The sequence below is a fragment of the Scleropages formosus genome, chromosome 3, assembly GCF_900964775.1.
Source record: "Scleropages formosus chromosome 3, fSclFor1.1, whole genome shotgun sequence".
In the NCBI taxonomy this organism is placed as follows: domain Eukaryota; kingdom Metazoa; phylum Chordata; class Actinopteri; order Osteoglossiformes; family Osteoglossidae; genus Scleropages; species Scleropages formosus.
The window spans coordinates 19,710,696-19,735,768 of NC_041808.1; the positions used below are offsets into that span (position 1 = coordinate 19,710,696).

The window sequence follows — 25,073 nt, forward strand, 5'->3', positions numbered from 1 at the left end:
TGCCATGGTTCCTAGTGGCCTACTACTTTTTTGTGCCTTAATTTCTAGAAGGCCGAACTGACAAGCATGCACAACAACGCACTGACCCTGGTGAAGACATTTATACTTATACTTATTCACTTAACTAACACTTTTCTCCAAAGGCGCTTAAAGCAATTTACCCATTTATACAGCTGAGCAATTTATGGTAAGTATGTTGCTCAAGGGTACTACAGCAGGAGTTGGGATTCAACCTTGAGTCCTTTCAGTGCAATATGGTAGCTGTAACTGCTGCACTACTTACTGCCCTTACATTAGTGGGTTGTGTTATTGTGTTCTAGTAAGCTCGCACAAACACATTGGCTGAAGCCACTCGTCCCAAGCGGGGTCACGGTGAGCCGGAGCCTATCCCGGCAACACAGGGCGTAAAGCTGGAGGGGAAGGGGGCACACCCAGGACGGGACGCCAGTTCATGAAAAGGCACCCCAAGCGCGACTCGAACCCCAGATCTGCCAGAGAGCAGGACCTGGGCAAGCCCGCTGCCACCGCGTGGGAAGACCGAATATGGCTCAGATGCAATAAATTTTGATGCAGGGGTATGAGATCCTGTCTCTTCAATCCACCAGCAGCCAAAACCACATAACATTGCATGAGATTTGGATGAGCTTGTACTGGCATTTACGAGCTACTCCGCTGGACTCTGGTTCCTGGCTTTATTCAGCACCAGGCCAGGATCCTGGAAAGGGTGCATGTCATACTTTTTCGGTGTGGCCACTAGTCTCCAGGACAGGTGCTGTCGGAGCTACCGAGGCATGGATTTCTCCATCACTTAAGGCTTTTCTCAGCGTGGCCCACGGCTGAAAACTTGCTGGGATAAGAAGATCGGATAGTGTGTACAGCGAGAGCTTTCATTTCAGTAGCAGGCATGTGGGTGGGGTTCACTGCTTTGTTATGTCTTGGGCCTTTGCTGGATTTTCAGGCTGTGTCCGTGGGCAAATCACTCGACTGGCATGGGGAGGACATGATGTCTTGATTAAAACTGAAGTAGTTGCTGCTTACCACTCCCTAGCTCCTTCTTTTTGATGTTTTGGGTTGCAGGGATTAAATCACCCTAATTAAATCTTATCTGAGTTATGCGGGTTCTGTTTTTTTCGGCTGACGCTTTGTCAGCGCCTTGAGTGACGCACACGGGTGGGAAATTCAAGGTGGCTCTTTGTAGAGAAGGCTCACATCCTTGGTGAGGAAGTGAAAAAGTAAGTAATTGAAAACAAGATTATAGAATTAGGTCATGAAATTATTACACTGGGCTCAGAACTAATCTTGTGAGAGGAATGAACATTCTTTTGCCACTATAAATGTTAGCGATCTGCAGCCAGTATGCTGAGACAAGCATTGTCAAGCGCCCAGATTTGCGGTTCCTGGACGTTCCGTGTCCATTTGCTCGCTGTTGAATGAAACAGCATTGGGAGGGTGATTGATTACATGTGTGTTGGACTTGGAGGAGATGCAAACCAGTCCGGGAGACCCCCCCTCCATAGCCGTGACGCACCTAAACCCAGGCCATGCCCTCGCTTCCGGGCTGCGGGGAGTCCGGTGCTGTCACAAGCTGAAGGAACAGCAGGAAAAGCAATCAGGAGTGTTCAGATGAGCTCGCCTGAAAACTTTGCAGAGACAGACAGGGCTTTTGAAAGCTGAAGAGCTGTTCCATTGTTCGCGGCGGGTGGTCATGTTTGGTCATGTGGAGCCTGTAGTGTGTCGCAATCTTTTTCTGACTCTTTCCTTTTGTTTAAAAGAGAGCAAAATACAACTTTCTGTTTACTTCTGATTTTGAAAAGGCTTTGTTTCGAACCTTTGCCATCCTCAGCTGTAGCGCCCTGTATGCTTTACCATGTGTGTTTTTCTAACGCATCTGTCAGGATTTGCACTGCTGACTCGAACGGTGGGAAAAGTTATGTCTTCTCTCAATTTCACGGCCGGGGGGGGCGATGAAGGTGTATCCTTCCGGATGGACAGGGCCTCTGCAAGCCTCTAATCCCTCTTTTATGAGCTTGGTGTTACTCTACAAGCCACCCTGGGCTGGTGGGAAGGCTTTTAAAACCTATTAGTGAGGCCGCAGGGCTCCGTGGCAGGGTCTACACAGTAACGAGAGGGTAGGGGGGTGGGGGCTCACACAGCCCCTCCTTTCATTGTTTGTGCTTTTTCCCTACAGCTTTGCTCTCAACAGCTTCCCGCCTCGAAACTTTGGAATAAATGTTAGTCGTACTCGACATGGATTGTCAATAAACTGGAGGTGGTTTACAAGATGACAAAGATGACAGCTATAACTGTGACTGGTCAAGTAGACTAGGAGTGAAGGGTGTTGAGGAATTGGGAACTGCGAGAGAGTAACACAAGGACACATCTATGGTCGTGCAACTGCAGGTCCCTTGCCTTGAATCTCACACCATGAGCCTTTGTTTTGTGTGGAAAAGAGTGTGTGTGTTGCTGTGTGCCTGTGTGGGTAAGTGTGAGTAGTTGTGTGTGTGTGTGTGTGTGTGTGTGTGTGTGTGTGTGTGTGTGTGTGTGTCCATCTTCGTGTGTTTGTGTGCATATGTCTGAATGTACACAGTGCGACGCTTCTCTTGAGAGGCATGTACAGCTGCTGCATCGATGCAATCCATCTCCTTCAGGACTTCCCGTATTTATTTAGTTTGCTGACTCCTACCGACTGCCCACTTCCCTTTCGTTCTTGTCCTGTGGACACCTGGGACGCTTCCTTCTGAAGTATTGTGCAGATCATCCAGGGTGAATATGGTCACTGAACCCATAACCCCCTCCCCAGTCTCATTTAGCCCTGGAGCTCACTGGGGGGGCAGTTAAAATTGGCTTGTTAATTCATCATTCATAGGCAGTCTGCTCATTTCTTCACCCTCTTTCTGAGGTCCTCTATGTGACATTGCCTGCGCCATCACAAAATGGTACGTTCTTTTACATTTAGATTTATTTATTTATATACACTGTTGTGCCAAGATTTTCAGCATTTGCGTCTGCAGCGGGATATTCTTGGGTATTTTTGTTTGTTACCTTTAGAGATCGGTAAGTCCATCAAAGCCCCTGGCGGAATTTCTAACGTGAGCTGTATAATAAACAAAACAGGGGCTCTTTTGTGTCCTGATGTTGGAAAACAAACATCGCTCACCTCTGTGCTGATGTTTGCAGCGCTACTGAGCCAGCCGCCAACAGCAGTGACTACATTTCCACCGCGCTGTGATATTGTTTATTCATGGCTTAACTGTACTGTGTTTAGACATTAAAGACAGAAGATTAGTCTCAGCCTTGTTTCAAAAGACGGCAAATAATTTTTCACTGAGCGGGTAAGTTCACAATAAGGGTGAAACCCTTCTTTTACAGAGATTTATGGCCTGTTGTGAAAGTAATGTGACTGATGTCAGTACTGAGTTTCCTGCTTAGCCATGACTATTTTTGTAAATCATGCAAAGCTCTCTGTGGCAATCTGGTGCAAAGGCTGCTATATAAAACTGCATCTTTATAAATAACTACAACTCCCAAGTTTAGGGAGACCAGTGCAGAAAAGTGTTACTGCTCTAACCTCTGCTCTCATCCTTAATTCGTGATTTCACTTTTTTTTTTTTTTTTTTTTTTTTTTAAAGGAACTATTCAGTGTACAGGGGGCGCGGCGGCGCGGGGGGGGTTGGCCGGGTCCGGCTCCCCGGTGAGTCTGGGGTTCGAGTCCTGCTTGGGATGCCTTGCGACGGACTGGCATCCCGTCCTGGATGTGTGTGTGTCCCCCCCCACAGCCTTACACCCTGTGTTGCCAGGTTAGGCTCCAGTTTGCCACAACCCTGCTCAGGACAAGCGGTTTCAGACAGTGTGTGTGTTTCTGTATTCATTGTCAGCTCTATAGTTTATGGGCTTGAGTATAAAGAAAGGTAGGATCACTTTGTTTACTTTGGAAAGGGGGTTGGGATGAGTTGGAGGGCCTGTGGAAACATGGAGGTTTTGGTGTAGGGGAAGGCTCATGTTTTCAAGCCCAAAGCAAGGTCACTTCTTCTCTTACAGCAGGGTTCCTGAGCTATGTGCACCATGAACTCGAGAACCACCTTGCGGGGTCCCATTTGTTCAGGAGGTTTTTTGAACATTGGTTTGGGCACCACTTCAGAGGGGCCCAAGCAAATTCTGTTGACAGATGACACTTGTATGGCTTTATATCTTTATATCTGATCCCTCTCGGGTGTCCTCGGCTTTAACCTTTACACTTAGCGTTTTTTAAACATTGAAAAATTCCTGTGTTGTGTAACACATCTAAGTCTTAAAGATACCCTACTGTCACGACCACCGGAGGGCCACTCAGCAGACCAGCAGACCCAGTCACCTGAGCTCTGTCTTTCTGTGCCCCCCTCCGCATTCGATTGAACATTTCTAATGCTGCACTGCTAGTTGTGTGGAACTTAATGTAAGCGTTGTGAACCCCTTTCAAGGTCCCACCCTGCACTGTGAAGTGGCCAGGCAATTTTTCCATGGTGCATATAGCACACACCTATGTCAAGTCAGAAGATGTGGCGACTACCTTCTACGATCCCTGGGAAGAAAAAATGGCACTTATGCCTCGCATTTACCGTGCATTGGTTGTGTGTTCAGCACACCATATGTCTAGATTCTTTTTCACTTTGGTGAAGGTTCAAATCTCACCTCCAGATGCAGAACCTTTGAGCAAGGTCCCTACCCTGGATTGCTCCAGTGGAACTACCCAGCTGTATAAATGGGTAAATAACTGTAAGTAGTTTAACACTGTAAGTTGCTTTGGGGGAAAAGTGTCAGATAATGTAAATGTATGATAGTGCTGTTTTGTGTAATAATGGCTGTTTGTAGCAAATCATGAATTCATTTGGTCTGTGCATTATTCTTCTAGCAGCATTTTTCTACCTTCCATCACTTTCTGAAAAACTGATTAAAAGTTCATGAAAAGGCCCATGTGACACCGACTCATGGGGAAAAGGGAAACAAGTCTTACTGGGAGACTAGGCCAGCTTTTATAAAGTTTATTGCAAATTGCTGTAGGACTGTCATGGCACAGATTTAAAGTCATTAAATGAGCAAATAAATTACACTTCCAAGTGGAGGTCATAAGGACAAGAACATCCATTACAGTTATTTGCTTAGCATGTGCTTTTACTTATTTTTGTTAATTTATTTTAATTTTATATGCTGATTTGCACAGCAGGACATTTGCTGAAACAATTCAGAATAAGTTAATAGCGTCATAACCCTAGAAGCCTTGGCCTTTTGGTGATGCTGTTAGAGTTGTTGCCTTTGATACTGGATATCAGACTTTAACTCTTACCCATCTTTAACACCTATGAATGATAACAAAACTTGCTTCAAATGTCCATTTATAGATGTCAGTATTTTGTTTGATATTTTTCCTTCAAAGAAAAAAAAAATCAATAAACAACTTAGAACTAGCTTTTTATATGTTCTTTTTCTTTCTGTACTGTTTAAGTGCCATGGTGTTCAACTCTTGCTCCTAGGAGCAGACTTGTTGTTGTCCTTGTCATGGAATTTGTTAGACTTACCAGTGAAGGTAGTTGTTTCAAAGGGTTTTAATGAAACTTTTGCAGATATTCTTTATTTACAGTTGTATATTTTCAAGAGAAGGGGGGGGCGCAGTGGGTTGGACCAGGTCCTTCTCTCTGGTGGGTCAGGGGTTCAAGTCCTGCTTGGGGTGCCTTGTGGTGGACTGGTGTCCCGTCCTGGGTGTGTCCCCTCCCCCTCCAGCCTTTTGCCCTGTGTTTCTGGGTTAGGCTCCAGCTCCCTGCGACCCTGTATGGGATAAGTGGTTCAGACAGTGCGTGCGTGCGTGCGTGCGTGCGTGTGTGTGTGTTTTCAAGCTTTTTTTTTTCTTTTTTTTTTACAAGTCAACTTTATACGATTAGTACTTAGGAGGGACAAGAGCTTTAACAAAAGCCTCCACTGAATGCAGCTTGTGGGAACAAGACCTGAGTACCCTTCATTTAGCGGACAGAATGTAACTTCAGCCTCTGTGTCTCGGTTTATTCAAACTTCTCAACTCATGCAAGTGTTTTCTCAGGTGTTCTTCCTTTAAAGAGATATGCTGTATTAAAAATTGGGATATGCAGGTGTGGAAGGTGTATGCTTTTCAAAAGCATGTGTCTCTTACAAGTATGTTTTTGAGAATATGCTACACTGTTGAAAAGTTGTGTAATGTTACAGTATAAAAGAGTCTTTTCCTGTTATCATTACTCATATAGACACACGAAATTGTCTTCCTCTGCCTTTGTTCTTTAAATGTTTTTCTTGTCTTTTGATTTGTGTGTTCATGGGTAGGGTTTATTTAAGTGTACACAGGCAGAAAGTTCACTGTGGGTTTCACCTCAGATGATAATAAGTTTCGCTTCTTTCATATATCTTCTGTCGGCTGACTGAGTTAAGGAGCAGTTGAAACATGTCAAATACATTTTTGTGACTGATTTAAAATGAACTTTTCGCCGTCTTGTTTCTGTGCTGACTTGCAGGTGCTGCCTCCTTCTGCTACGAGAAGCGCGTGCGGACGCGAGCTCACCGAACCGGAGGCACACAGCCTCGGCGAGGAAAGGAAAGGCTGGAACATCTGTGGAACACATCAAGGCAGCTGTCAACAAGCAGGCCGTCCTTCCTGAGACTGGGGAGTTGCAGACATCAACCTCCCTGCCTGTGGGTCTTCACTGTGACCTAAAGGGGGTTGTGCTATGGTACTGTCCTCAGACATAAGATTAGGCCCCTCAGCCTTTTGCTGAGGAGCGGAAAACCCCGCCTCCATGGCGGAAGAGGGTCATTATTCCCTTTCTGCAGGGTGCCGGGTAGTGATTAACGTAGAATCATTCTGAGAACAGTTCCACACAGGAGGCCAGAAGCAGCTGCAGCTCAAGTAGCCAACGATTGCAGCAAGGCCCAAACAGGAATCGTTCTCTCCGTTCACCGCTTGTGTGCGTCTTCATGCGTTTTGGGGATTTTTTTCCACTTCTTAAAGCAAATGTTTAATCTCAACTGCTGACTGAAAATAAGAGAATAGCTTATTTTACCTTATGAAGTTGTTAGAAAAATGACTTTCTGAAGAAAATACAGAGAACTTGATAGTCACTTTTATTGTGATACCCTTGTGGATTGAAAAACAACTAGGGCAGTAAACCATGGCAGCAACGTACCGTATTGTGGTTAGCAGTATCAGCTGCTACAACAGTATGGTCATAGACCGACGTGCACAGCAGGCCGTGCACTACTGTACAGGGGCCTGCCAGCTCCTACAGCACGGCCTGGACTGCACTGTCGCACATCATAGCACCTGTGCTGAGCTACCAGATGTTCCAGTGGTGCCATCTTCCTGCTCCCGATCCTCCATCGAGGACTCTCACCAGGCTTTCCCGGGCACTGCCAGGCTCAAAAAAGGGTCATCCATCCAATGTTCCACCAGCCTCAAGGACATCACTGGGGAGGCCATCAACTTGGCGAGTGGGAAGATCAAAGAGTTCTCCTTTGAGAAAATTAAATACTCCACAAATCACGTCACCTTCAGAAAAGGCAGAAAAGTCCGGCCTGATTCCTTTAGCAGAAGGTCCACTGACCTAGACATTATCTATGGGCATTTTGGCAACGAAGAAAACTGTCCACCCTTTGGCCTGCTGCAGAAGCCCGCCCTGGAGGAGCAGAAGTTAAGCCGTAGTGCCTCCCTGGAGCAAAATATCAACAATACAGCCACTGTGTACATGAACAGTTTGACGGAGGACAACCTCATTACCAAGATCTTGGAGAAGACCAAGACAGACAGCAACACTTCTGGTGAAGACATTAAGGCCTGTCTTGACATCCTGCTCAAGTGCTCAGAAGACCTCAAGAAATGCACAGATATCATCAAGCAATGCATCCAGAGGAAATCGATGGGAAGCGACAGCGATGAATCTGGCAGCCCTGAGGTGGTTTATCGCAGCTTGATGGCCCGGCTGTCAACGTACCTGCGGAGGCTCCCGTTGGAACTGGAGCAGGCACAAGCATTGAGGCCAGACCACAGCGGCTTGGCAGAGCTCTTTAATGGTCTACACAGCCTGCAGCAGGCTCCCTTTTCCCCACTTTTTGGACATGAGCAGCCGCCCCGCTATGAGGACGTTGTCCAGAACCCTCCCTTGTCCACATCTCTGCCCCACTCTATCACCCAGCCTCAGGAATCCCAGGGAGTGAGAAGCTCTGTGGGTTATACCAAGCCTGTCCAGAGCCTCTCCAGCCTACCTTCCCATACTTCTCAACCTGCTGCTGTTCTCCAGCATGGTACCATAACTCCTGCCGGCCCTTTGATGCTGTCTCATAGCAGTGATGGCTTAGCCTCCACAATCTCTTTGCCATCGAACAAAAGTGAGAGAGTTTGCAAGGGCTCCCTGGAGGCGCTGTACATAGAGGAAGATGCTGATGTGAGCAGGAGAGAAGGAAAGTTTGGCATAAGTTCTTCTGATGATCGACAGTTCTCAAGGATGTCAGGCATAGTCTCCGAACTTGGATCAGATAAGCTGCTGGAGAGCGGTAGGAATGGGCCTGAGTTCCAACAGAAGACCGAGGCTTTTCCATCACAAATAACTAGTAAAACCTGCATGACCCCTAAGAAACTAGGCCCAGAGCAGGACCTCTTAAGTCACTCCATGCAGAGCATCCACAGAGATGATGACATTGATAAACTGCTAAAGGATTTGGAGTGCCTCTCTCAAAACATTGGGTCTGAGCCACCTCTTGAAGTCAAAAGCTCACAGCTCAGGGATCAACCCACAAATTCATCCCACAGTTCAACTTTTGGCCCAGGTAGTAGTCACCTAGCTGTGCCAGATAGCACCTCCCAGTCCCTACTCGTAGCCAAGAAGGACCTGGGGGGATCAGACAGTGGCAGTGTGAGTGGGGAGGATGATGGGGCATTGCTTCTCAGGATCCTGGAGAGCATTGAGAGCTTTGCTCAGGAGCTGGTGGAGAATGGAACAGGCACAGGGACACAGTCAAAGGAGTATGAGGTGATGCGACTGCTCCAGGACACGCTGGCATGTGCTGGAAATTCATCCCCACGCCCACAAGTCAGCCCAGCTCCCGTCGCAGTGCGAGACACTGGTTCCTCCCTCCTGATCCAACAGACTCCAGAGATTATCAGAGTGAGTAGTGCAGAATTTTTCCATTTCTCATTTATGAAATTCCTTTATCTGAACTAGTTCCTCGAGTTCTGTGCAGCTAACTGCTGTGAGGAACTGTTTTCACTTTTTCAGTCCGTTATTAATTCTTCAGCAATGTAAATGACTTGCATTTAAGTGATCAAACAGTGTACATCATTTTAGTCCTAAGGCTGCAAGTAAAATCTGCCTTAGAAAGGTAGATAAACGGGGTCAATCTTAAATCATAAAATGAGGGTAAATCTTATGCATGATCAAAATTTTTTCATTTTCACCTGCAGTCTTGCTCTTGGGTCATGTACATTAAATTTTCTAAGGCTAGTCTGGGTTATTTCTTCTTAAACAGTTCAGTTACCCATTTTTTAACTTATATAGCTAGACTTTACCTGTGGCACTTAGGGTTAGTGTATTGCTCAACAGTAAAACAGACCTGAACCTACAAGTTTTTGGTTTTGCCATTTACATTTATTTGACACTTTTCTCCAAAGTGACTTACAGTGTTAAGCTACTTGCAGTTATTTACCCATTTAAACAGCTGGGTGAATTTTAGTGGAACAGCTTTAGGGTAAGTATGTTGCTCAAGGCTACTACAGCTGGGAATCGAACCAGTGACTTCTAGGGCTAAGGGCATCCGCTGTAACCACTACTCTACCAGCTGTCCCCGGTTTAAGTTCTTCCTTTAGAATGACTTTGTGTTCTAAAGGCAGTGAATGTCACGTCACATGCTGAGGTCTGTGCCAAGATTGCATTCAGTGATTGTGAGAACGTATCTGTGTGTGCAATAGCAGGTTATAACCGCTGACCCAGAGCACATTACCACATTATAGAGTGATTTTTGGCAGCTATTATGTTTCACCTTATGCTGGCTGTCAACATCATCCTATTTTCTGGACATCTGTGAGAAGAGTGAGCACCAGGTGAAAGCCTAACACATAAAAGCGATTGTTTCTGGTGTTAGGGTAAGTATGAAATGGTCCTTATGTAGTGTTCCAAAGGGTGTGGGCATGGATTGGGACAGGGTGGTGGATAAATGTTTTTAACTTTGAAAAGTCCATCAAAATATTTAGAAATGCATCAGTCCAATAAATCTAAAATGTGATGTACTTAGATTGTCATATCCAAAAAGTGCTTTAAAAGTAAGATAAATATTATTAAACTGCTCAAAAAGAACATAAATTCTTGCTGCACAATGTCACCATGATAAAAGCAGGTAGCACAGTAGTTGGAACTGCTGCCTTGTGCTCAGAGGAGCCTGGTATGAATCACACCTCTCACTGTAGTACTCCAGAGCAAGATACTTACCTTGTTTTGATCCAGTAAAAATTACATTACGTACGGGTAAATCACTGTAAGCAGACTAACATCCAACATTGTTTTGGACAAAACGATCAGCAAAATGAATAAATGAATAACCAATGTTTTAAACGTAACTAATCTGTCTAATCAGGAGGGCACGGTGGTGCAGCAGGTTTGGCCTGTCCCTGCTCTCTGGTGGGTCTGGGGTTTGAATCCCGCTTGGGGTGCCTTGCGGCGGACTGGCGTCCCGTCCTGGGTGTGTCCCCTTCCCCCTCCGGCCTTATGCCCTGTGTTGCCGGGTAGGCTCCGGTTCCCCGTGACCCCGTAAGGGACAAGCGGTTCTGAAAGTGTGTGTGTGTGTGTGTGTGTAATCTGTCTAATCAGGAGGGCACGGTGGTGCAGCAGGTTTGGCCTGTCCCTGCTCTCTGGTGGGTCTGGGGTTTGAATCCCGCTTGGGGTGCCTTGCAACGGACTGGCGTCCCGTCCTGGGTGTGTCCCCCCAGCCCTGTGCTGCCCGGATAGGCCCCCGCTTGCCATGACCCCACTTGGGACAAGCGGTTTCAGTTGTGTGTGTGTGTGTGTGTGTGTGTGTGTGTGTGTGTGTGTGTGTGTAATCTGTCTAATCCTGGACCAAAAGATCCCAGTGATTACAAGGTCTGGCACTTAGATACAAACTGGCTGACCGGCAGGGCAGTGCTGTGCCTATGCTGGGCACGAGCGACACGTCATGACACCACGGTCAGTCCTTAGGTCACAGGAACCACCACTCAGTTTAGAGTCACCCATTTATTTGAAATGCATGTCTTTGGACTGTGGAAGGAGAGCAATGCGAACAAAAGGAGAACCTGCAAACTGTACAGACTGAACCACGTTTGTCTCCAGATTCAAATCCACAGTTCGGGAGTTTGGCCTCAGAGCAGACTGCTGTGCCAAGTATTGGCTAAAGTTCTTGAAATAACGTACTTGCAGATACAATTGCAGTTCCCCCTTCTGAGACGCGAACCAGAAACGTTTTCATCATCGCTTTTCAATTCACTGGGTTTAACTTTAATACGCGCGTTCTTTAGAGAAAACACGTACCTCGCTTCACGCCTAAATGAAAACCCAAATTAAGTACAAGAACGCTGACCACAGTTTAACCTGTAGGAATTGTCATCGCCCGTCAAACACTTTTCAACCACCTGTCAAACTCATAGTCAATCACCTATTCGACTACCTGCCAGACCAGCTGTCAAACACCTGTCGCTTTTTTGCTGTCTGTGGGCAGAGACTCTCCCTCCACTTGTTATTGATCACAAATACTTGGCACCTAGAGGCTTCATCTGGATTTAGAAGCCTGCCCAGGAAGAAATCTCTGCGTCCCTGTGTTCAGATGCCGGGCTGGAATATTCCAGTACCCATGAGAAAACAGGATACTGCGGCTAGTTGAAAAACTGCGTTCGTAACTTTCTCCGTCAGCGTTATCTAAGGACAGGTTTGTGGTTAGGCAGCAGCTGTGTCTATGTCCTTTTGCTGCACCGTCGGGTCGTCGTGTGACGGGGTCGGGGGTTGTTGGTGCCGCGAGTGTTAACATGATCATTTTGCTTTCCCCAGATAAAAGAAAGATAGTGCTAAATCTGTTGACTCGTGCTTACTACGGCATCCCGCTGGAGACGGGCTGTCGCCTGGGGGAAAGTGGAGCCAGTGGTCCCAAAAGGGCCCTTGCCAGGCGCGGGAATAGTTCCCTGCCACCGGATCCACCCTGGCTCCTGTGCGCTATGCAAATAGGAGCAGTGAGCCAGGAGTGCTGCCCTAGTTAAACTCAACCTGTCAATCACGGTCATAAACAAGGGGCTGGGATACTCCTCCAACCGCTGCCAAGTCGGGGGGTGTAATTATCACCACTTTATCTGGCCACTCAGGTGAGCTCAAGAGAGCTGGATTCATCTCCGCTGATCTGAATGACCAATGACAAGAGCGAGACTGAACAGCAGGTGGTCTCTGTGCTTGTGCAGGCTAGGGAATCGGGGGTGCCGTCTCTGGAGGCTCAAGGCCTCGCCACTTCTTTACCCAAACCCCACGTTTCATAGCGTGACAGACAGAACGAGGGACCACCATCAGTATGTCAACGACTCTGGGCCTCCGAGTTGCAGATGGTGTAGAAATCCGCTTGTGGGTGAAATGCGGGTGTGGAGGCGAGGCCAGTGGCCTTGCACAGATTTCTGTCCCTCCGCCTCTTTGCCAAGGCTGTCTCGTATCTTTAAGGACCTGAGGACTGATTGACAGGAAGCCTGAATGGGGTCTGCTGACAAAACGCATTTGTCTGTTCTGCATGTGAGGCCAGTCGTCAGTGCTCTTTTTGGTACAGGAGCCCCAGCTGCTGCTGCCGTGGACCAGGTGGATCCTCACTGGGAGCAGGAACACATGCAAAGAGCCAGACCATGCAGCCCTTGGGCATCAGGAAACCAGTGTGTATATATGGGGAGACTGCCTTCAGCATTCTCTCGCAGTCATTGAAAATCATTAGACAAAGTCATAAAAAAAAAAACAGTCAGACAGAAACAGACTTGTTTAGAAAGGATTTGTGTCCGATTTCTTGTTTGTTTTCGGCATCATCAAATTGCCTCCATGCCCCCGTCATGAGGCAGTGTGGCTGCGGAGGCGACAGTGGCGTAATTAAACCTTTGAATCAAGTCCCGCACAATTATACTGGTGGCTTTTAGATTCAGTCATTACTGTTGTTTATTTGCTGTTAAACTGTCTGGTGTCTGCTGACCGTTTTCCCTCTGGGTGCTTCAGTGTTTCCCAACAGCAGGCCTTAGATTGTGACAGCAGTGATGTCACACTAAGCAGGGGAACATGTTGAACTCCCAAGTCGCCGATGGGGGCTTATTAGCGCAGGAGTCGAAGAGAATCGGAGACATGGCTGATTTTTGGGGTGTGGGTGAGCCGACTGCTCGCCCTAGCCCTGATCGGGCCCATGCGGAAAGCCTGCTGGGGCTCGCTTGCCTCCCTTGTTGTTTCTCTCCTCCTTCTACATGATTCCCCTTGGGGCCATTTTATGAGTCAGCGAGATCTCAACGCAGCAACCCCGCTGGCGTCCAGTGGAGGCACTCCAGTCGAGCCCAAATACAGGCAGAGCTGAACACAGAGAGTGGGGGAGGGGTTCTGTAATTGCGCTGTGCTCTTAGGTTGTTTACTCAGGGTCAACAGAGGATGACATCATTGCCACCAGCATCGTGCTCTGAGAGGAAATGAAGTCACACACGAAACTCCAGCCAACAGTGCCCCCATGACAACTGGGAAGCCTGTTGCTATTTCTAAAATGTCCCCAGTACAAGAATAAACGCCTATTGTGTGCATAAAAGAACGCGTTGCTATTGGCAACGGAATAACAACCTGCAGGTACATGGGGTGAATGTTGGCCTCACGTTCCAGAGAAACATGTTGGAACCGCCCTTTTCCCTTTCCCAAACGCTAAGAGGAGTGTGATGATGACAGATTTTCCAGACATTCACTATTGCACTTTGCGGTATAAAGCCACAAGGCACGAGCCCCTGCTCACACACACACACAGACATGTTCATACCTTATTTGTTAGTGTATATCAACTTGCAAAGTAGTTTAATTTCCCACTGTGCTGATGTGTCCCGCAACGAGGATTCTGGCACGGTCTGGAAGTTACCTGTCATCTCTCCTGGATGAGGGATGGATGGAGGCCAGAGGCAGTTCCTGCCAGGAAAGGAGGTCGGCTTCTGCCCTCTCCAGCTACAAGTGCCTTCTGGAGGGCGTCAAAGTTTGGCGTCTGAACTTGGCAGATGAGCAGATTTTTGTTAATGTTACTATTAAATGCTGCGCTGTGGCTTACCAGTACAGAGCCAGATGATACCGAGTTGTTCAACAACTGGGAACGGCGCCTCGGGTCCAGAACCCGGTGTCCTTACCTCTGTACGGGTTTCTGCAACTTTGTGCAGGTCTTGTGTGCCATTTCCAAAACTGAGTCATAGCTTTTATGCCTTTGGCTGTGGTTCTTGCAACAACCTGAAATAGCAACATTCGCTCGTGTTCCGCTCCAGGACATGGCAACCTCATCATCGTGGTCCCCCGCAGCCGCCGACTCCCTGGCAGATCATCTCACTTGCCAGCCATTGGGAGTGTCTTTAGGCCTCTACGACTCAAAAGCAGGAACAGATCTCTTGTTGCACACATGGGGCCTCCAAACACAGCACCTGGTCTAACACGGAACTCCCCAAAACTGTTGCGCAGCCCAAGTGCAGCTGGATCGGTTTAAAAATCTGTTTGAATTTCTGGAACAGCCCCAGTGAATGAAACGTACATGTTATTTGTAAACGGTCAAAAGGTCGGTCGTCTCTTGTCAAACCGAGTCGCGTGCTTTGTGAGAACATTGTCACGCTCATAGAGGATACAGAGAGTGTCATCTAGTGTCAACAGTGTGAAAGTGCACATTGAGCGGAGAATTGTCTTTGTTAACAGACACCCCTGTGCTCTAAATAGCCTCTGTTTGCATTTCTGATTCCTGATGCTACAAGTACTGCATTGGCTCCAATAGTGATGGTAATAATCGATGCACAATATTTTGCAAACCTGCTGGTCTCTCTGCCCTTAGGGTTTATCCGTCAGGCCACGGTTTAGACCCTGGCTTCATCTCTCACACGCACAGGTACGACGGACAGAAATGACACCTCCCTGCGGGCGGCTGACGCCTCCTGGACTTAGAGATATTGACATACTTCAGTGTGAGAAACAGATCTGTTATGGAGTCACCTCACATATGAACCATAATTACATAGAATGGTAAGGCAGGAAGAATAAGGACTGCTTTGGGTCAAAGTAATGCCGTTGTTTAGCACTCGTTAAAAAGTGATTTACCATGATTATTCTGAAACTTGGTTATTCTGACATTGAGAAAGGACAACGTATACGCACACAAACTGGATGAACAATGCTGGTATGCAGTGGCAAAGCTCAATATCTATCTGTCTATCGTCTGTCTGTCTGTCTCGTGCCGTGCCGTGCCGTGCCGTGCCGTGCCGTAGTATCCGGAAGATAATGATCTGAGAAGAGCAGTTAGTGCTGTGTGCAGCAACTTTACTAATTGTTAATTAGAAATTCAAAACTCTTAAGTTTTCTTAACCTCTTAAGTATCAAGTTACTTTGATTCAAATGATTCCTTTCAGATTTTCCATTAGCAGTGTTATGGGCACAAGCGTACAGTGTTATATGTATATGAACTACGTTCTTGGTTTGCAAACGCAACTGGGACTGCAAGTATGATTTTTTTTTGTAAATCCAACCTCTGTGTCAGAATTTTAAAAAAGTTTAATAATGCAAACATCCCTTGATTTATTTCTTGGGTAAGTTCTGTAAAGGTCTTCATGTAGTTATGATAAAAAATACACTGTTGCACTTTAATTTCAGTTTTTTAGATTAATAAATGTAAACATAATTTATCAGTTGATTTTCTCCGAATAGATGTGTGGGGTAGAGTGTTTAAAAAAAGGCCGTTACCTCGACAGAAGCAGAGGTTTGGATGCGGACGCGTGATTCTTGAGTGCAGTTAATTTTTAATATACCACCGGATAAGCTAGTATATTTAAAAAAAAAAAAAAAAGAAATTAAACACACACGTGCCCATGAACATGTCCAGCACTCATCATCTTGTTATTGATCAGGAAAAGCAACCATGAGCTGTAAACACTGTGGAAGAGACTACAGTTAATTTAATCGCCACTCGCCAACTTGTTTTACTGCCAGTTAACAAAATGCTCTGCAGCAAATGCCTCCCGTATTTGTGTCCAAGCCCCCGGTGAAAATAGTCAAGAATTGGCAGGGGACACGTTGTCAAAACTGGCAGCCCCATGAGATGTTCTTTATAAGTTCAGACGTGTATGAGGCCGCAGGTCCTCTCCGTCGTCCGCTGACGTCGTGTCGTGAACCTCTGTCCGGGACGGTGCGAAAGATCAGCCTCCTCCTCCAGTGGCCGAGTATCTGAATTGCATGTGTGGGATCTTCGAGTAATTCTGTAGTAACAAATGTATAACCTGCGCAGTAATCTTTATTGGTCAGAGTAGTCCTCGATTTCTTTCTCGTAATTAGAAGACATCTGCAGCCGTAGCTATTCTTTCAGCTTTTCCGGTGACGTCATCTAATAATAGAAACGAACTTGTAACGGGATTTTATTTATTTATTTCTTTTGCTGCTGACAGTGTCTGTGGTTTGTGTTGAAATAAGAATGGGCTTCATAGCTTCAAATTCCAAAGTGCCCCTTCCTGTCCAGGTGAAGGGTTATCGCTATGGTGATGGCATTCTGTGTTTCTATTTTCAAAAGAGCAGAGTGAAAGGTGGCTCTGCGTGCATGTGTGCATGTGCCCAAACTCTGCCCGGTGCCTGCTGCAGAAATAAACTGCAAATTAGAACCTTTATCTCTGTGGATCGTTTTACAACACAGCAGAGACCACACTCACTAACACCATAGACTGGACCCCAAGGGCCAGGAGGGGGGCGGTCGTGGGCCTGGAGAGTTTCTCGTTTTACTCTCTCCTTGCAAATTGCCAGCGTTTCTCTTTAAAACATAAACTCATTTAGAGAGAAACAAAAGCAAAACTGTTCTTAGAAGCTGCCTTTGCCAGTTCAGTGAAGGGAACACAATTTTAAGGAATCGGTAGGAATCCATACTCACTGTGCTGGTGATGGGTGTCCCCGCTGCCACCGCGCTCGAGGACAATGGACTCATCTGCCGTCATCCCTACGCTTCGCCTCCATGCTCTCATCTGCCGCCACTGTAGAGCGCAGGCTGCCTTTGGTATCTTTAACTCACAGGTGTGGTACACCTTGTTCAAGCAGCCCAGGCGTTGAAGAGAGCACGTAATACATAGGGACTGGTACAGGGCAAACTCACGATGTCATGTATTGTCTCTGTACGTTTGCTTAACGTGGCTCACGTAGATGTTAAAGGGAAAATAATGTTTTCATGCCGCTCATTTTCTCAAGGTGTGGTTTACGGTGTCGGAAAGCGTCTGCCAGGGTAACGCGTTGGCTTGTGCCGTCGATCCTCGGCTGCAGCAGGAGCGAACAGCCCACGGCGGTAGAACCACAGCTGTTTGGGGTTGGATTTCGGCTTTCGAAGCCGTGCTTCACTTTTGAGTTACGGTGTGACAAGCGCATGAGACAGTGGCGCTTGATACTGAGCTGCACAGAAAGAGCATTCAGACTTTGGGGGGCTTCGCACGCAGGCTGAGCCTGAGCACTGGGACTGATGAGACTGCATTTCCCACTCTAACTGCCCTGTAGCCTAAACTATGGGTTGGCACGTATGATCCCGTGGTATAGGTCTCATTCTCCTTTTTTGCTGGTGCACACAGCTTCGTGAGCTTCAGGAACCGTGTGTTGGGAGCATTGTGAAAGGGAGAGGGCCACAGGGGTGGCAGAGTATGTTCCCCTTTCCTATTTATACCTTCTGCAGCTGCCACCCGAGTGCCCTCAGATGCGGTCGCCGCAGCGAAGAAGCTCGCCTGAACGAGGATTACGGTCGATACTAAAACGGACGAAGAATGTAGGGGGGGTGCTGGGTGGGTATGGTAAACACTAGCTGAGCCGGTAACGGACACACGAGCGCTCCCTTGGCTGTGTTTTTCGGAATGAAGGAATGTCTGCTCTCGTAAAAAGTGTTTGCTAGAATGAGGACAATTACATGCTTACTGTTTGTGACTTTGAACGCTGGGAGTCGCTTACTTCACGGTTCATGGTGGACGACTTCCGCCTGCAGTTTCAGCTTGGTGATGACTCACGCTTTCATCCTCACATCACATGTAACCTTACCTCTTGCCACTGTTTTATTTTTACACAGTTGCGCACTTCTGCGCTAGTTGCTCGACACCATGTGGTAAATGATACGTATGATTTTGGAGTTCACGTAAAATGGTTTTGTGTAAAGAATGTGCAGTGTGTTTCACTTTTGCCAGCGGGTTTCTTTGTGTGATTCATAATGCTTTGCCATGGAAAGAAGGGAATAACATGCAGCTCTCTAGGAAAGAGTCTTCCTTCGCAGGAGGAGTATCAAACATCACATCTTCAGTTTAAAGGCCTGCTTCAAAGGCCAGAGAATGATGCACATTATTATTGTGAGAAGATGAAAAGAAGTGTTGACTGTATACTGCACTCATAAAACTAAATGTGTGATACGGATGGGCTCGGTGTGGATGTGTGCCTCGGCCCTGGAGCGTCAGCGAGTTGTAGCGCGTGCGGAGAGCAACGTGGCGGCAGCCCTATTAATAACTCGGGGAACCACATGTGTCGTTTCATTTGTTCGCAGGCAATGAGGGCGATGCAGGCCGTATGGCACGACGAAGAGGTGGGGCAAAGGGTGAGCTGCACACAGGATCCGAGCGATGGTCCTGTGTATGTAGCTCCCGGTCCCGGAGTGCGGAAACGTCACATAAATGGATCATTTTTTCTCTTACCTACTTACACACCCGACCACATTCTTGCAGGTCTTGCAAGTGATGTGAAATCAACAAAATGCAAAAAAAGAAAAAAAAAAAAAAAAAACTTATTCCACACATTTCTAAAAACTTAAATTTTTTTTTTTTTTTTTTTTTTTTTAAAGATGCGCTTTTATCCAAACCAACTCGGAACACGTGATTTCAAAGTGTCTTTGGCAACGTATATCGGATGGAAATCAGCTGACGGCCCACCTTTGTCAAGGGTACAACAGCAGCTCCCGTTGTGCAGCTTTGCAGTTTTGAAACTGAAAGGACAGCTGAGCAGCGAGCAGTTGGAAGGAGGGCGTGGCATTCTTAATGTCAGTACGCCCCTGACGCTCCGCTGTGGAGCCCGTGTGTCTTTGATATCCTCTAAACAGCTGTAGGAGACGGGGGTGGCGTTCTGGGATTGCTATGTACCGTTGAAATATCATCGGGCCTCCTTCCCAGGGAATGTTATTTATATAATGCAGCGAAGAATGTGGATGGGGCAGGCTTCGCAAGTAATGCAGAGCTCCTCGATCGAATCGTTACACTTATTCGCTTGTATTTAGCAGAAGCCTTTGTCGCGTCCAGCTGACAATACTAGGCGGTTTTAGTTTCCCCGATTCACCCGTGTTTAGACTGTCGGAGGAAAGCTGGAGAGAACCGCGCAAACGCAGGGAAAAACTGGCAACCTTCACGCAGATTGCACTGGATTCGAAGCCCACAGCCCAGGAGCTGTGAGGACGCAGCACCTACTCTGACCCGCTGTGTCGCTCTGTCGTCTAATCATACGGAGGCTTAACCGTTTTTTCGCTCCGCATGTCTGCACCGCTCATTCACGGTCCCTCAAGGAAAGTTCATTGGGTTGCTGCCCTCGGGGAAATAGAAGGAAATACCATGGTGCCGCTTGACACAAGGTAATGCTGACATTAGACTGTGCTGCCCTTCATCTTTACAGACACTGCAGCACTATCGTTTTAAATAGGCTCTTATATATTTTATTGCAGAATGAAACCGTTTACTAGGAACGCGTTAATAGGTTTTAGACATGACACTGCAGCGTGCCCCTTAGCACTTGATCTGAAATTTTAGTGTGATTGAGTCTGGTAGTGCGATCCTGCGTGGGAAACGGAACTAAGGTGGACCTCAAAAGCAGCTCTAGTTCTTCTCAGGTTCTTATTCTTCTCACACAGCTTGATGCATAGGTTGCATCCGTTGTTTTTTTATTTTTTATTTTTTTATTTTTTTGCCGGTTACCCATGGCACCAGCACGGTTTCTTACCTTCGGAAGAGCACAGTAGCGGAGGCTGCATTTGCACTGAATTCCGGCGACACAAAAGGGGCCACTTGTTGCTTGTCCAAACATGCGCTTCTGTAACTTTCCCTCTTGTGCTTCTGGAGTTTGCTGTAAACAAAGTCATGTTCTGTGATGGGTCTAACAACTCTGGGAGATGGCAGATTAAAGTTGAGGGTGGGGGTGGAATGCTCCCTTTCCTACAGCGCGGCAGGCACGCGCACGCACACACACACACACACACACACACACACACTCGCACACACACCTCCTGTTCAGCTGGGCAGTGTGTGCCTACAGAACGCCCCTTGCGGGTCATGTTTCGGAGCGCAGAGCTCCGGGGCAGAGCTGCGAGCTGGTGGCTGAGGAGATAGATTATTTGCATTTCTGGAACCCGGGAAGGGCTGGGAAGCAAGGCGGGGGAAGGGGGTGACGTCTCCCCCCAATCTAGATGCGATGTTCCACTGCCTCGCCGACTACTGCGGTACGGACGATAGTGGGGATTTCGCTTCGCCCGGAGCCGTGTGGGCCTGGCTGTGAGCAGCAGAGTGGGCCTTGATCCCACCACCAGCATGATGATTAAGGAGACGTCTCTGAGGAGGGACCCTGACCTAAGGGGGGAGCTGGCCTTCCTGGCCCGGGGCTGTGACTTTGTCCTGCCCTCACGCTTCAAGAAGAGGCTCAAGTCCTTCCAGCAGACACAGGTCGGTGCCGCGGACCGCGGGGGCCGCAGGGGGCCGCAGGAGGCTCGGGTGCTCCGCAGCAGATACCGACAGATCTAATAATAGACCCCCAGGGCCAGGATTACAGTTCTGGAATGAGCGTGGCTGGCAGGATCCTGGGTGGTGGAAGGGAGTCATATTCAGGTGTCCCTGTGTCCAAGCGTCCACTGGTTGACTCTACTGTATATTAGCAAACCCTAGTGTTATGTTTGCAGGGGGCCTTAAAGCCTGCTGGATTGTGGTAGTTGCGGAAATGTCCTTTCGGTGAGGCACGTCCCTTCAGCTGTTACGGAATAGCTACTGTGCGCCTCTCTTGCTGTTACGGTGCTTGGAAGAAGGCGAGGAGCATAAAGCAATAGGCGTCAGCAGCATCGCTGCTCTTACTGGTTGTCAGCGCATGAACTCTGGCAGCGCTGAGAAAGGCGTCCTGTGCAAGGTGTGCATTTACGCTTTATTTTCTCATTTTGCTTCCAGGTGCGGGGCCTCGGGAGCTGCACGTTTGCAATCCGAATAGCAACCGTAGAAAACGTTGCAAATTCTGCAAGCGTTGAGTTCAGGGATTCGTGACCCAAGCATCAAAAAGCCCCAGACAGCACTTGTAGCAATGGTGTATTTTTGAGCTTGCTCTAGAAAGAGCCTTCCACTTACAGGATCCTCATCTACTTCATCTACTTAGAGGAACATTAACACAGGCCTCACTGACCCCCCCGAAACGACTTGTGTCGCTTTGACTAAGTTAACCCGCCTTTGATTTGTCCTCTTTTCAGCCATAGGATGCTTCACGTTTCATTTTTGTGCTCCACGTTACTTCAACACTTACGCGCCCTGCTCTCTCGAAGTTATGTGGGGGGGGATAAAGCAATTCACGCAAGCTCCGGTTGCGAACTTTGAATCTGAGCCGGTTTGTCTTATATGAGATTTCTTTATTTTGCCCCTCATCACATTGTAGTACCTCGCTATTCCTTGCGTCCTGGGTACAATGTTGAAGTTTTAAACGTCTCTGTAAATGTGGAAGTTTTCGAAATGCCTGGACGGTATCGGAGGGCATGAGTTCGAGCCTTGCTTAATCTGTGTGGAGTTTGTATGTTCTCCCCATATTTGTGTGTGTTTCCGCCGGGTGCTCTGGTTTCCTCCCACAGTCCAGAGACGTGTTTTAGGTGAATTGATCACTCTAAATTGCCCTTATTGTGCGTGTGCGTGTGCGTGTGCGTGTGTGGTGAGAGAGTGTGTTACATTTTTCAGAGTGTCTAGAAGAGTGATTGACTGTAAGTAGTGTATCTAACATTGCAATCAGCCAAAACACTATGTTGTGTTCACTTTAAGTCGCTTTGGAGAAAAGTGTGTCTGTTACCGGAACAAATGTTAAGGTTACAATTATTTACCCATTCGTACAGGTGGGTAATTTTACTGGAGCAATTTGAGGGTAAGTACTTTGCTCAAGGGGGTGCGGTGGCGCAGTGGGTTGGACCGCAGTCCTGCTCTCCGGTGGGTCTGGGGTTCGAGTCCCGCTTGGGGTGCCTTGCGACGGACTGGCGTCCCGTCCTGGGTGTGTCCCCTGCCCCTCCGGCCTTACGCCCTGTGTTACCGGGTAGGCTCCGGTTCCCCCGTGACCCTGTATGGGACAAGCGGTTCTGAAAATGTGTGTGTGTGTACTTTGCTCAAGGGTAGAATTTCTGAGATTTTTAGGTTTGATTTCGTCACTGTTTTTACACCATTCAGCCTCATCAGGTATGAGAGAACGTGTGGTTCTGGGTTCCCGGACATCAGGCCCCAACCCACACTTGTTAAGCTGGAGGCATCTAATGGTGATTCGATGTTCCACAAATGCTTCAGGAAGCGTATAGCATGATGTCAAAGCAGAACCAGGTTTTCTGTGGACCAGAGATGGGACTGTCCCACGGGGAGGGGTGAGCTCGGCACCCTGAGTTCTTTCTATGGTTTTTTTTTTTTTTTTTTTTTTGCTGAAAATAATCAGAAGTAATTTTATTCTATTGTTTTGTTTTAAAATAACCCTTTAAGTTTGTCTTATTTCTGTCTTAAGCACTTTGTTACCACTTTTTTCCTCGTTGGTTTGTTTCAAGAAAAACCTTAATCTGAGTTTTGGGAAACGTCTGTCCTCGCCATGTGGCTGTGTGCATCCCACAAATTGTCCCCAGTAATTGCACAGGACTTTCTTCTCTGGGACACTTGTATAAGAGTAGCAGAAGGAACAGCACAATGAAATAGTGACATGCTTTTGGGGTTGCTGTTTTTCACTCGCTGAAATGTGAATGTCACCCTGACCCTGACTTTAAACGCCAAAATCACCATAACACATGGCTATATTTATGAAATTATATAAAGACATGACATGTTGCACTGTTCGCAGAGGAAGGTATTTACAATTTCCTGTGAATTATGGGGGGGCGTGGTGGAAAGTGGTCAAACAAACTTTCTCAGCTCCCTGATGACAAGGCACAAGGTTCTGGAATTCAGCTTATTTTGCCCCAAAAAAGCAGATATAGGGGGCATGGTGGCACAGCAGGTTTGGCCTGTTCCTGCTCTCTGGTGGGTCTGGGGTTCGAATCCTGCTTGGGGTGCCTTGCGACAGACTGGTGTCCCATCCTGGGCTTGTCCCCACCCCCTCCAGCCTTACGCCCTGTGTTGCCAGGTTAGGCACCGGTTTGCCGCAACCCCCCTTGGAACAAGCGGCTTCAGCCTGTGTGTGTGTGTGTGTGTGTGTGTGTGTGTGTGTGTGTGTGTGTGTGTGTGTGTGAAGTATGGGACCGTGCCCACTGGATCAGTCTGTCGGGGAACCACATGTGTCGTTTCATTTGTTCGCAGGCAATGAGGGCAATGCAGGCCGTATGGCACGACGAGGAGGCGGGGCAACTGCTGGTGTAACTGCTGTAATAGTTAACAAACCTACAGCTGATTTAGACTTTTGTGACCTTTCACACCCTTGACAAGTAATGTATATATGATACATCGGGTATCCTCTCTTTCTTCATTTTGTTTTCTTGTCACTAGATCCAAAACAAACCGGAGAAGAAGCCAGGAACCCCACCTCCAGCCCCAGCGCCAGGGTCATCCACCCCCACCCCGCGTCCACCCACCCCTCCTGTTAGCAAGGTTCCGGTGGCGCCCTCGCCCGTCTCCATAAACATTCCACGCTTCTACTTTCCCAAGGGACTTCCCAGCGGCAGTGCCAACTTTGACGAAGCCATTGCCAAAATTGAGGCGGCCTTCACTGAGTTTGAAGAGGAGAAAGCTGATATTTACGAAATGGGGAAGGTCGCTAAGGTGCGTCGTCTTTGTGCTCTAACAGTTTCCACATTGGCTGTGTTGCTGGGGCACAGATATGATCTCGAAGACCCTTATAGGCAGACTGCGTTCATAATAGCGGCATCGAGACCACCCGTTCGAGCTGGCAATGGCTGGGCTTCAGCGATACAAAAGTGGGCTCCGAAGAATACGATTTATTCCCTCTTATTTGCAGGCATGCGGCTGCCCGCTCTACTGGAAGGCCCCCATGTTCAACTGCGCAGGGGGAGAACGAACAGGGTTTGTGTCGGTCCACTCTTTCATCGCTATGTGGAGGAAGTAAGTGCTCTTCTGCAGGGTTCTCAAGTGACCCAAACCGCCACTGTTGCTTTGTATCTGCGGCGCCAGCCGTCATTATGGTCCCTTGTTCCTTTCTCACTGAAGGTTGTTACATAGCTGCTATGATGACGCGTCAAAGTTTGTTTACTTGCTGGCCAAGCCAGGCTGCAGCTACTTGGAACAGGAGGACTTCATCCCACTGTTACAGGTATGACCCAGGCACCTATTACACATGTAACAGCCAGCATACCCTGAACAAAGTACTCTGTGCAAAACACTGTACGTGTTCCGTGCCTTAATCATGGATTTTTGTAGGTTTCACATAATCGTGTCATGCAGAGTTTCATGAAGTTTATATGTTTTGCGTGGTTTTGTACCATACTTGAATATCATTCTTACAAGCTATTACCACATTTGACCTTCTTACACATGTTGACAGGTTGTGCTTGTCAGAGATGTAATGTGTCACGTTCATCATCAGTGTGCCACACATGATGCGTTTTGTCACAGTCCGTCTTCTATTTATCACACGTAATGTCAATTC

The 25,073-nt window shown here is 47.5% G+C and overlaps 1 protein-coding gene and 1 long non-coding RNA gene across 5 annotated transcripts in view; one reads left to right on the plus strand and one right to left on the minus strand.

Annotated features, from left to right (window-relative positions):
* Positions 1-25,073, plus strand: part of ppp2r3a (protein phosphatase 2, regulatory subunit B'', alpha) — a 59,424-nt gene that overhangs the window by 26,091 nt on the left and 8,260 nt on the right. For 3 of the 4 annotated variants that reach the window (XM_018753628.2, XM_018753630.1, XM_018753629.2), the window contains exons 2-5: positions 6,513-9,155; positions 23,957-24,229; positions 24,426-24,529; positions 24,635-24,737. In XM_018753628.2, the coding sequence (XP_018609144.1) occupies positions 7,167-9,155; positions 23,957-24,229; positions 24,426-24,529; positions 24,635-24,737 (2,469 nt within the window). In that variant the 5' untranslated portion in view covers positions 6,513-7,166. Of the gene's footprint in view, positions 1-6,512; positions 9,156-20,539; positions 20,930-23,956; positions 24,230-24,425; positions 24,530-24,634; positions 24,738-25,073 lie in introns of those variants that run through there. The other variant, XM_018753631.2, reaches the window with a different exon arrangement.
* Positions 15,949-20,536, minus strand: LOC108935208 (uncharacterized). Its single transcript, XR_001966189.2, has 3 exons — positions 20,214-20,536; positions 17,146-17,245; positions 15,949-16,611 (listed from the first exon to the last, which is right to left on the minus strand). It is a non-coding gene; the product is annotated as an uncharacterized LOC108935208 (long non-coding RNA).